At 35.4% G+C, this 13198-nt stretch overlaps 1 protein-coding gene across 1 annotated transcript; it reads right to left on the reverse strand.

Annotated features, from left to right (window-relative positions):
- Positions 1 to 3126: 3126 nt before the first annotated feature.
- On the reverse strand, positions 3127 to 5004 carry LOC146904606 (uncharacterized). Its single transcript, XM_085728324.1, has one exon. The coding sequence runs from the start codon at positions 5002 to 5004 to the stop codon at positions 3127 to 3129; it is 1878 nt and encodes a 625-aa protein (XP_085584450.1).
- Positions 5005 to 13198: the final 8194 nt, after the last annotated feature.

Consider the following 13198-nt stretch of genomic DNA (forward strand, 5'->3'; position numbering starts at 1 on the left):
GCGAGGGAGGAATAGCGGTGCTCCAAATATTTTCTGCCCAAGACAAAACAGTAGCGCTAGGCCGCAGAAATTCAAAAGCTTGCTTCGAATTTAGTTTCCCATCTGAGGTATGGCGCCACACCAACACATCAGGGAGCGGACTTCTTGGTAAAATAATGTTGTTGACATAATTTTGAATGGTTGCATCAGCTGTAAGAGCCGCAGGAAGCCTCAAGGTGCCATTATCTATCACTTCCGACACCGTACCGGTAAGCTGCGCATGAAATTTAGGATCAAGGTGCATTACATCAACCAATGGTTCTCCAAGCCAATTATCCGTCCAAAAATGAATACTCTCTCCTGATCCAACAACCCACATTGAATTACCTATGACAGTAACAATGTGCGATTTAATTCCAGCCCATACCGAGGACTTGCAATATCGCATATTTGGTATGCCATTCGTGAAATATCTTCTCTTGAAAATGGACGTCCATTGATTTTTCTTTGTTTGAAGGTCCCATGCCAATTTCAGAATTAAAGCCTCATTAAGTAGACGTGTAGGCTTGAGATTCAACCCACCTTCATCCCACGACCGGCACATAGTACTCCAAGAAACCGTGCACACCTTCCGCATTAAAACATCCCCGCTCCAAATGAAATTTTTTATCCAAGTATCAAGCAATCTCAGCAATCTTGTGGGCCACAAATATATATGAAAGGAATAAACAAGCATCCCATGAACAATAGATTTAACCAACTGCACCCTGCCCATGATTGAAAGAACTGAACCCTTCCACGTAGCAAGTTTACTCTTAATTTTGTCTGTAATGGATCTGAAATGAATAACCTTCGGCTTCCCTTGAAAAATAGGGCAGCCAAGATACATAAAAGGAACAGCCCCCACATTGAACCCTAACATATCAGAGATCATGTTCACACGAGCAACCGACATAGAACCCGTATAAAAGCGGCTTTTGGCATTATTGATCACTTGTCCCGAAACCTCCGAATACTTTTTAAAAATATTAAGAAGCTCCCTAATATTAGACTTCAAACCTGTGCAAAAAATCATAATATCATCAGCATACAACACATGGGTAGGAAGATAAGTGCCACGACAATATGACATAGGAATGAGCCGTCCTTTCTCTCGGGATGCAGAAATCGCCCTGCTGAGAACTTCCTCCGCCAGACAAAATAAAAGTGGTGAAAGAGGATCACCCTGACGAACCCCGCGAGAGCAAGAAAAGAAACCAACCGCCTTTCCATTGACAAAAATAGACAACCTTGCAGATTGGAGAATAACAAGAATCCAATTAATGAGCGTGGAAGAAAAACCGAAGTTATTTAGCACCATGATTAAAAAATTCCAATCCAACGTGTCAAAAGCCTTGGAGATGTCGACTTTAATAGCAATGTTTCCCCCATATTGACGTTTGTCTATGGAGTTGATAGCCTCCGAAGCCAGAATAACACAATCCGAGATGTGACGGTCACGAATAAAACCCCTTTGCTCCAATGAAATTATGCGTGAAGTAATAACAGCCAATCTATCCGCCAAAATTTTAGTCACAATTTTAAATTGAAAATTTGCAAGGGCTATAGGACGGTAATCAGCCATAGATCGTGCACCTGAAACCTTTGGAATAAGCACAATCAGGTTAGAATTAAAATTAGTAGGCAAACTACCACCGAAGAAAAATTCTTGGACCGACTGCACTACATCGACGCCAATGATGTCCCAAAAAGTTTGATAAAAATGGCCACCAAAACCATCCGGGCCAGGAGCACCATCACCATTAAGATCAAACACCGCTTCTTTAATCTCATCTATCAATGGAAGGCGTGTCAACCTTTGATTTTCCTCCTCCGAAACTAATAAAGGGATAGTCTCATCAATCAATGTGTTCGGCGAACAATTATTATTCATGCTGAAAATTGCCTGAAAATAAGAAATAATATGTTGCTCTATTGCCGTTGCATCTGTCAAAACATTGTCACCATCCTGCAGAAAAGAGATAGACTTAGTCGCTGCCCGTATATTAGAGACCCTGTGAAAGTATGCCGTGTTTCGGTCCCCATTTATAAAATTCTGATCTCTGGCCTTTTCTTTCCACAACTGTTCCTGAAAATTTAAAGCTTTGGTTAGTAATAACTGAGCCTCCAGTTCCTGAACATAGAGCTGATCAGAAAATCCCTGAGAATCAATTAACAGTTGTATTCGTTGCACTTCATCCATAGCAAGTTTAACTTGATTTTCTGCATCTCCAAAGACATTACGATTCCAAAGCTTAAAAGCATTTTTCAAGTTACGAAGCTTAGCTTGGAATCGAGACATACCCTGACCTCTGACACTCCTTGCCCAATTCTCAATCACCAACGAACGGCAATCCTCATGAGACGTCCACACCTTAAAGAACTTAAAAGGAGTGGCGTGTTTAACTGTAGAGTATACCAATGAAAGCAAAAGTGGATTATGATCCGATTGATGACGCACCAAGGCGGAACAGGAAGAATTGCGCCAAAAATTAATCCAATCCTCATTACACACTGCCCTATCAAGCCTTAAAGCCACATTTTCATTACCAAAACGACCATTAGTCCACGTGAAGAAAGAACCCCCAGTAGATAAATGATGTAAAATATTAGCATTGGACCAATTTAAAAAATCCTCACAAGACAAATTTGGTGGCGGTCTCTTACCCCTTTTCTCATGTGCCCCCAAAATAGCATTAAATTCACCAATAAACAACCAAGGCCCTTGAAAACAACCTTGAAGATGAGTGAGATCAGCCCAAAGTTGTCGACGCTTCAAATAATAATTACTAGTATAGATCCCAGCAATATATACAGTAGACTAAAAACAAGAAATTTCCAAAGCTATACATTGATCCGAAACGAAAATAACAATAGCATGTAAGTCATTCCCCCAGAGAGCCCAAAGATTAGGCAGCAAGGAACCTCTATTATTAATACAAAATTTAGAAACACCTATAGACGGCCAATACCAAGCAGGAACTTGATGAAAGTTAATCATAGGCTCAGCAATAAATATCAGACTTGGTTTGTGAGACAAATAAAATTTTTTTAAAGCAAGACGAGTGTCCGGATTACCAATACCTCTAACATTCCAATAAATAGCATTCATTGATCAGTCTTGGAATTTTCACCCCTAGAACGGGTTTTCGGCGGCTTTGGCATTATCTGCTGAACTTTGACTTTCTGTTTCTGACTCTTTTTAAGCACCGGCATAAAACCCTCCGATGCCGCTCTAGCATCATATTCACGAACTTTTTCCCACAAATCCAAGCCATGTTGAATATTTTTGCCAGGATGAACATGTTGTTGTTGCAGGTCCACCCCATCATGTTGCGGTAGATTACCTCCATCATGCGGTACAAAAATATTCGGTGGCCTCATCAAATTCTCTGCAACCGTCACATCAACATGTGCATCAATGGATGGACGTGCAACAATCTCACGAGCACCCATGGGACTCTCCTCCAGCTCCCGTGGGCTCACATGATCATGTTCCACTCCATCCTGAAGAGATTCAGAACCATCAGTCACCGCGGGAACCTCCACCCCCTCCGTCGATGCCTGAATTGTCGGAACCTCTTCCCTAGGCAGTACGTCCTCACGCCCAAGAGGGGATGAATGTGAGACAGTCTCATGGAAACCAGTGGGACTCTCCTCCAGCTCCCTTTGGCTTACATGATTAGAACCCACATTATCCAGAAGAGACTTGGAAACAACATCCACCACAGGGTTCTCCAACTCCTCCTGTGATATCTGAGGTGACCTCCTCTCTTCTACAATTTGCACGACATCGTGCGCATCAGTGGAAACAACCTCCAACACAGGTGCAGCAGAGTTCAACTCATCAGTACGCTCAATACGATCAAAAACATTATGTAACGGGATACTGAACGAGTTTGATGCGAAATCCGAGACCGGCACTGCTTGAGAAGCCGGAATCGATGGAGCAGGAGTGGTGACAGGGGCAACCTGTGTCATCTGCGGAACTGGGACAGAAGTCCTGGCAATGGTTGTAACTGTAGAGTAAACAGAAGTGGGAACCCAAGAAACATTCCCTCCAGTGGCCGAAGTTGAAGCACCTCCAGCTTTGGAAGCGGGTGCTTCCTTGGCCGGTTGTTTCCCTCGGTCGACCTTTTCCTTGGCAGCTTGTGGGTGCAACCAACGACAAGTAGTGATGTTATGTCCAATAGAATAACAGTGGTGACAAAATAGAGGCCGCCTTTCGTATTGAATCTCTACCTTAAATGCATAACCCTCTCTTTCCACAAGGACCTCATCATAAGCCTTCTTCGATAGATCAATGTCAACGAGTATACGAGCATAGTGCCCAAAGGTACGGTTACGAGTGGGACCATCTATGTCAATTGGTGTCCCAACTGCACTGGCAATTTCCTTCAGAGTTCTCTCCCTCCAATACTCCTGAGGTAGCTCCACTAACCGAATCCATAGCGAGACATGAGTTTGTTTCTGAGTCAAAAGTTTAAAATCCTTTGTCCATTGGGAGAACCGCAATAAACCGGGCTTGAGATTGACGGTACCCACTGCCCAAATTTTCTTCAAGTCCTCCGCCGACTCAAAATGAAAGTCATAAAACCCTTTGCCAAGCGGTACCATTTTCCATCCTGCTGAAGTCTTCCATAGATTTCCAATTTTAGCGTTAAGGTCCCGTGCAGAATAAGACTTTTCTCCTTTGTTAAGAGTCAGTCGAGCTCTCAACACCTTCCTACAATCCTCAACCCCTTTCTGATATTCTTCCTGGCCTATTTTGATACTCAGAGCATCTCCCTTAATACAGGGAGCAGGGAAAGGCAGATCCTCATTATTATGTGTTCCCGCAAGAGCTGAAGCAAAAGTAATTGCTGGTCCTGTAGCTTGAGGCGTCGTTGTTGGTCCAAGAACCTGAGTAGTGTTTGTTACAAAGGGCACCAAAGCTGCAGAATTTATGGCCTCTGAAACCTTCGGCCAATGGCTTTCGAACGCCATTCTCCTGGTGCAAATCCTCCCTGAACCGATTCTAATTATGGTGCACACGTGTATCAACCTTTGTAATGCCCAAAGGCATTAACGCGGTTGCGTGACTCCAATTGGAAGAACCAGTGAAGGTGAAAGCAGTGTCAGGATGTGCAGGGAAACAAAAGAAAGTATACGTATATAAATCTAACAGAAGGGAAAACAGCTACAAGAACAACGAAATTCTAGATATGGAAGTCACGTGTATCAATCTTTGCAACACCAAACGGTATCATCACGATTGCGTGCATCCAATGGGAAGAATTTCGGTGTTCGAAAGCAAACTGTAACCCTAGGCCGGAAAATTGGATGCTCACGGCAGAACCCTAGCTCACGGCAGCTCCTACTCCCCGTGTATTAAAAGAAACTCCAATAATAATAATAATAATAATAATAATAATAATAATAATAATAATAATAACAACAACAATAACAGTAATAGTAATAATAATAAGTATATAAAATCGTGAAAAGGAGAGTTTAGTTGAGCTTTTAAACTTCACAAACACCATTCCCGTTTTCTCCTCAATCGAGGTATCTATTGCATACTATTGCTGATGGTCTAATACTAATAAAATGGTTTGCAATTTAAATTTTATGCAGTCACCTTTCACGTATCTTTGTGATTGAAAAATTATGCTTTGACAGGATTGATTACATAGATGGAATTCCATATAGGAGCCATTGAAATTTGAAACGATTTGAAAGATAATTTGTCTAAATTAAAAGTATACTACACACACACCAAACAACTACATTATTGAGTCTTTTTCAACAAAAAAAAAAACGTACATTATTGAGTCTGAAAATAATTCAGCATCTCGTTAGGATCTCGTTAGGATTTGAAATGCCTCATGACTCAAATAACGCTTACAAAGGTGCTTATTGATCACCCATCAAAGAGGTCATCACACACAATGGGAAATTGAATCCACGATCTTGCAGTTGAGTCAATTCATTACTAATTGAGTCAATCTTCATTGACAATGTTATTATTAGTATTAATAGCAAAAGGAGTGAATCAAAGACATGTTACCATACTTTAAAAAAAAATAACAGGATAGACCTATTAATATTATTTATTTTTGACAAAAACCTATTAATATTATTAATATCATTCAATTCTCCTTCAAAATGTTGCTTTTTTTTTTGTGAAGGAACCTTCAAAATGTTGCTCTTATTTCTATTTCTACAATTATATGATTTTTTCATGTGATCTTGAATAATTTTTTTCTTTGGCTTCAATATCACTTTGATCCCTTAACCTATTTTAAAGGTTCAATTGGTCCCTTAACTTTAAAACTGGTCAACTCGACCTTTTAACCTATTTTAAAAATTCATTTCGTCCCTTAATTTTAATACCGGTAAATTTGGTTCCTTAGTGCAACTTAATCCCCTAACTTTGATTCTCGCGATTGCTAATTTCAGTTGCCAAGTTTATATTCTTAAAAAAAAATCATATCCACTATTGATATTAAAATTAAACATTAAGATTTAGAGTAACTATAAAATGTGATTCTTACTATATATTCATCCTAATAAAAATATCCATATGCATCTATCAACACAATGCATAGTCAAAATGATCGATTGTCATTTTTCACATCACATATAGAACAAAGCCTAACAATAGTACTACCTAGCTCCAGGTTTCTCCAACATTTTCCTAATTAGTATCATAAATCAAATCAGTTTTTTTAATAGTAGTTATGTAAATTAATAAGAGGATCATCTAAAAAATGACAAATCATAATGACAACATAATTTCAAATTAATTACTATAGTAATTTGTTAATCGATTCTCCTTTGAAAAATGAGTGAAAGTTTAAAGATCTTAAACATGAATCATAGAAAAAATCAATATGCACCCAAAAATAAAAATCAATAGTCATTATTGTGATTCTAGAAAAACTCTTAATCGTTTATAGTTATAGATAAATTGGAATATTGATAGAAAAATGATTTTTTTTAATATATTGAAAACTGGTGTTTGAATTTGAATATTCATTTTATTTGTTTTTTTTCCATCACTTTCTATTTTGCAGCATGATAATTGACACGATTATCATAATATTTCACCATCCAATGATCATGTTGTTGAATTTGAATATTGCATAATAATATTTTGAAAGTTTATTTTGGTTCAGACTTATAATCAAGGTATTTGGAGTTGCAACGGTCTTTGTTAGGATTTCCCTGTTTTATATGTTTGTGTAGTTGTTTGTTATGGATTTTTGGCTTTCTATACCTTCGTGGATTTTCTTTTGGCACTGATAGTTTTATAGGCATTGGATTAGATATTCAGTTTTTCCTTTTATTGACTATTGTAAGCTATTTCTATTGTGCTATATCCTTATATTATTTTCCCCTGCCGAGGTCTCGTGATTAACCTGTTACACAATAACACACCTCATGAAAATGATTCAGAAAAGAAGCTAATAAACCTATATACCACGAAGAGACATTGTAGTTAGCCTTAGAGATATTCAAATATACATAAATACCAGTGCAGAAGCTATTGGAATACAACTATAAGACATTAACATCAAAACCTTGTTACGATCAAAACCTTCAATAATTTGAGAAAAAGAAATATTTGAATGTGTTTACCTTGTTTCGATCAGGAAGAAGGCAATTATCAACTAAAGATTTTTGCTCTTAATTTTTTTGGATTGAAAAACATTCTCCCTAAAAACGTGAAAAAGGAAACAGTGTCAAAATTTGGAAGATAAAAATGGCAAAAGAAGGAGGATAGAACATATATGCCTTTGTCAGGTTTAACTTTGAAACAAATAAAAAAAGCAGCTCAAGTTAATAGCATTTATACACCATAAAAACATTCATTTATTTTTTTTACTCCGCAAATACATTTCAATTAATGTGTAAAATGAGAAGGAACATTTTTTTATGAAAGGAATATGCTCTTAAAAAATCATTAAATGAGTCATTGCATTCTTAAGTGACACGTGTACTATTGTTTTTAAGCAAGGGAAATGTTTATAATAGAGATAGAGATAGAGATAGAAATTTTACTTAGACTCAGGTCAAACTCCATACTATCATAGACCTTCCATAGAAATTGGAGGGTCAGCACAAAAAATCATTATCATTCAAAATTATTATTTGAGAGTTTAGATTATCGGAAATTAAGAAAGTAACTTTTTTTTACATATATTACTTCAAAAAACCTTTTTTACATATATATAATTTGTTTTTTTTTAATCATGATGGCCTACTATATTTATCTCTTTTTTTAGGGATATTATATTTATCTTTTTAGGTGTTAATATTTATCTGTATATTTAATTTTAGCAACATTGTTGTGGTAAAGGGATGAAGATAATAGGAAAAAAAAAGTCATATATATGATACAACACTCATCAAAGAAATTAAATCAATAAAAAAGAATAGTGTCCACTCTAATTTCCCAATTACACAAAGCAAGTTAACAACAACTATCTATAATATTCAATATGATTTTAATCAATATTATAATCATAACATAGTCGGCGAGCAAAAGAAACACTGCTATTTGAAATGTAAAATATGATCTACAATACAAATCGTAGCTCTAAAATTAAGTACATGAATAGTTTTTTTTAAAAAAAAAAAACAGTAGTCATCGTGTGCATCATATTTCATCAAATCCGTTCTTCGAGATCCACATTTTGAACACTTAAAGAGAAGGTGAAATAGGTTTCCATATGCTGAAATTCCATATGTTCAGCTGAAAGAAAGAAAATCAGAGTGAAATAAGTTTAATTGTTGTACCCGTGGAAAATATAAAAAATAGAATCAGTTTTTGGAGACAGATATATGAAAATAAGAAAAAAATCAATACATTGAAAGATGAATTTCGAAAACAATTTTAAATTTTTTGTATGAAATTAGAGATGATCTGAAAAATGATGTGGGAAACATGAGCTTCAAAAGCAATATTTATAGCCAAAAAACACCAAATAATTACCACAACAATTATTCCACTGATTAATGGATGCAATAATTGAGAATAAATTATACATTAATTTTTGAAACAAACTCATACACATACTCATGATATATTAGTCTTTTAATTTGAAATAATCAAAGTCACAATTTTTTTTATTAATAACAATATATTGATTGCGAAAAACGAAAAACATATAATAAATTTTTTCTTATTTACGTATCTTTTTTTTAACCCTGTGTCGATCTAGATTTAAACTTATAATTTAAATGTGTTAAAAATCAAATGAATAATTATTTAATTAAATATGTACAATTATTTTTATAAAGCACATATTTTTTTTCCACATAAAGTGTACACAATAAAAACAAATTCCTTCAAAAAAATAATAAAAACAAATTATTTTTTATAAAAACAAATTCCATGATTTAAGTTTTTTTTTTTGAGAGAGTGATTTATGTTTTTTTGTTAAGACTTTTTTTACTATAGCCATATTTACGGTTGTTTTTTTAACTAAAATTTAAATCAATTTTTATGCAATTAATTATCATCAAAGTCTTAATCAATTATTATTAATGCCCAGAAAATTTAAATGTGTATAAAATATAAATTTCTAATATCAAAATAAAAACATTATTTTTTCATACTGAACACTTTTTTTTAAAAAAATTCTTGGAAAATATATTAGAGTGGGGATATTTTTTTAAAAAATAAAAATAGAAGTTTAAATACTCCTTCTCCAAAATTTTCGGTTCATCAGAGTAATTTCATATGTAAATTTTCGGTTGTCATTCTGGTACATTAAATACTCCTCTGAATTTTAGCAAATAACATTTTGATGTGTATATGAAATTAAATGCATCTTTCAATATAAGGTTGTCACGTGTACTGTAACATCCCAGACTGCTTACAGGATTGCCGACTAACCCCACAAACCAACACGAGTCTTTTCAGCATGCTTTGTCCTCACTCACATGCTTACCGGGAAACTTCCCGGTAGGTCACCCATCCTAGTACTATTCCAAGCCAAGCACGCTTAACTGTGGAGTTCCTATGGATTGAGCTCCCGAAAAGAAGATGCATCTTGTTGATATGGGTAGTACCTAACAATTCTTATAAGCCTTCCTTCAACCATGTAGTCCCATACCTACACGGCCTCCGGATCCCTCTCATTCCGATGTGTTTCGGTTCCTACTATTGTCGTGGGGGTCCCTTGCGGCTTAAACCGTTCCCCTTAGGTCGGGAACCTTTCGTATCCACCTAGCGGGATATCGAAAGCCACGACGTGGGTGTTACATGCCCACCAGCTTCCGCCTGGTTCGTCCCCGAACCACACCGTACTGGGAGAGGTCTGCTCTGATACCAAGTGTAACATCCCAGACTGCTTACAGGATTGCCGACTAACCCCACAAACCAACACGAGTCTTTTCAGCATGCTTTGTCCTCACTCACATGCTTACCGGGAAACTTCCCGGTAGGTCACCCATCCTAGTACTATTCCAAGCCAAGCACGCTTAACTGTGGAGTTCCTATGGATTGAGCTCCCGAAAAGAAGATGCATCTTGTTGATATGGGTAGTACCTAACAATTCTTATAAGCCTTCCTTCAACCATGTAGTCCCATACCTACACGGCCTCCGGATCCCTCTCATTCCGATGTGTTTCGGTTCCTACTATTGTCGTGGGGGTCCCTTGCGGCTTAAACCGTTCCCCTTAGGTCGGGAACCTTTCGTATCCACCTAGCGGGATATCGAAAGCCACGACGTGGGTGTTACATGTACTATCAAAATAAAATAGGGAAAATGTTTATAATAGAGATACCTTGATATCAATTATAAAATATACAATAATAAAATTGTCTCACAATAATATTAGTACATTTTCATCATGAAAATAACAATAAAAGTTAGTTCAATTCATTACCGCATAAAAAAAAATTCATGGATTGGCAAAAAAAAATCTAATAGGGTATCAATATGAAAATAAGAATAAAAGTTAGTTCATTTTATTAATTTTATTACCGCATAAAAAAAATTCATGGATTGGCAAAAAAAAATTTAATAGGGTATCAATCGGTCAATGTTACAATAATATTTTGTATTAGAAAAAAAAATTATTATTAATACTAATATTGCATTAAATTATAATATAAATTATATATATATGGTTATAAATATAAATATGGAAAGTTATTGAAATTCAAATGCTTGAGAATGCTATATAGAAGGTTATTGAAATCCAAATGCTTGAGGATGCTTGGTTTTTCAAGAGTGTTTCTCAAGAGCGCCACATGTCACTACAATATTGAAACTTGAAAAATAGGTCTCAAATTTATATAATATAGATATAGATATAGATCAACTAGTTTGGACACCCGTGCCAAGGACGGGCTAGAATTTCGCCATAATTGAGAGAAATAATATTGTGATGTATCAAGTGTCAATTAAAGACGAACCTTGAATAACAGAGTGAAAGTCCATCAACAAATAAGTGAAAAAATTCATATGCTCAAGCCTTAAACTTTTGGATGAAAATGTGAGGTTATCACTTGTGTGGTTTCTCTTTCTTTAATGTGTTGATCCACACCAGTGTTGGCTTCTACAAAAGGTCTAATGATGGTATCATATCCCGAGTCAACATTGTGGGGGAGCGGGAGTGGGTCTTAGTGGTGGATCATGTACATAGATAGTAGATGTTGAAGAAACATATAAATGAGATGACACATATACCTAATGTCTTAAGGCTTTGGTGGGAGATGTAATATCAATCTCACTTGGGTGGTTGTTCTTAGTCTAATGTGATGATACATCACAATGCAGGCTCCCACGAAAGTTCTAACATTATGATTATTTGTTTGTTTGTCATTTGTTTATATTTTTATCTTAAATTTTAATTTTTGAATGTCATTCGCTTTCATGTAGTTTTTTATTCGACTTTTATTATTTTAAATTTAACCTACTTTTTTTTTTGACAAAATTTCTACACTTTTGTTATTTGGTGGAATGTGAGGTGTTCAAAACCGAACCAATCCAATAGAAAAACCGCAAACCGAACCAACACAAACCGAAACCGCAAAAAACCACATTTGGTTCGGATGTATTTGGATCATTTTTCTACTCAACCGTATGGTTTGGTTTGGTTTGCGGTTTTTATCTTACCAACCAAACCAATTCAAATCAAACCGCAACATATGAAAAACATTAATTAAATATATGTTACCTAAACCAATACTCAAATAAACTCAATGGACAAATTTATAAAATGACATATATTTTCTCTTGTTAAGTTAATTCTTTGCTTTTTATTTCAAAAATGTATTTATGTCCTATTTGAACTTTTAAAAAACGATAAAATCTTCGTTTTTTTTTATTTCTTACAAAATAAGATTACTTTTGTCCACATTTTTAATTTGATTTATGCAGTTGTGAACATTGTTGAATAAAATAAAATTGTAATGTTAGATGAAATTTAAAACATTGTTGGTAACATTAACGAAAATATGTTGCGTTTTAACTTTTTAACTTGATTTTAATATCGGAAAAAAAAATTGAATTGTCTCGAAAAAACCGCACCAGCCGATCCAACCCAAACCGCATTGATTTGGTTTGGTTTGGTTCGGATTGTATTTTAGAAGTCAACCGAACCAAACCAAACCGCATGCATTTTTATCTTGCGGTTCGGATGACTTTTAGCCTCAAAACGGAACCAAACCGCACCGCGAACACCATGTGACAATGAAATTTTTTTGATGTGTTCTGATGTGTTTATCAAATACATGTTTGTTAGACATTTTTAATTGATGTGACATTTTTATAAAATACATGTTTATAAAACACACTTATTAGTTTTTTTCCCTTATCATTTCTCTCATGCTCAAATTCCTTTTTCATCTTCTTTCTTTTTCTAATTTGTTGTCTCTCTTCTCGTGAAAGAAATGAACAAAAATGTATCTCTATGAAACCACTACTAACCCATATTTTCTACAATATTGTGTCTCTCGCCTTATTTGACTATCTCACCAGATCATACACACATAAAGTCTCACAGTTACAGAGTGATGTATGTTAATGTGCCATGTGTGAAACTACCATCAACCCATAATTTTTACTATATTGTTTCTTCGTCTCAACTTATTTGGCTATGTCACCAAATCACAGACGCAGAGTGTCTCAAATTTAAAAGAGATATGTTAATGTGTCAATTATGACTATGTTAATGTGTC

The sequence above is a fragment of the Medicago sativa genome, chromosome 7 (assembly GCF_051527215.1).
Source record: "Medicago sativa cultivar Bolivia chromosome 7, Bolivia_mono, whole genome shotgun sequence".
Lineage (NCBI taxonomy): Eukaryota > Viridiplantae > Streptophyta > Magnoliopsida > Fabales > Fabaceae > Medicago > Medicago sativa.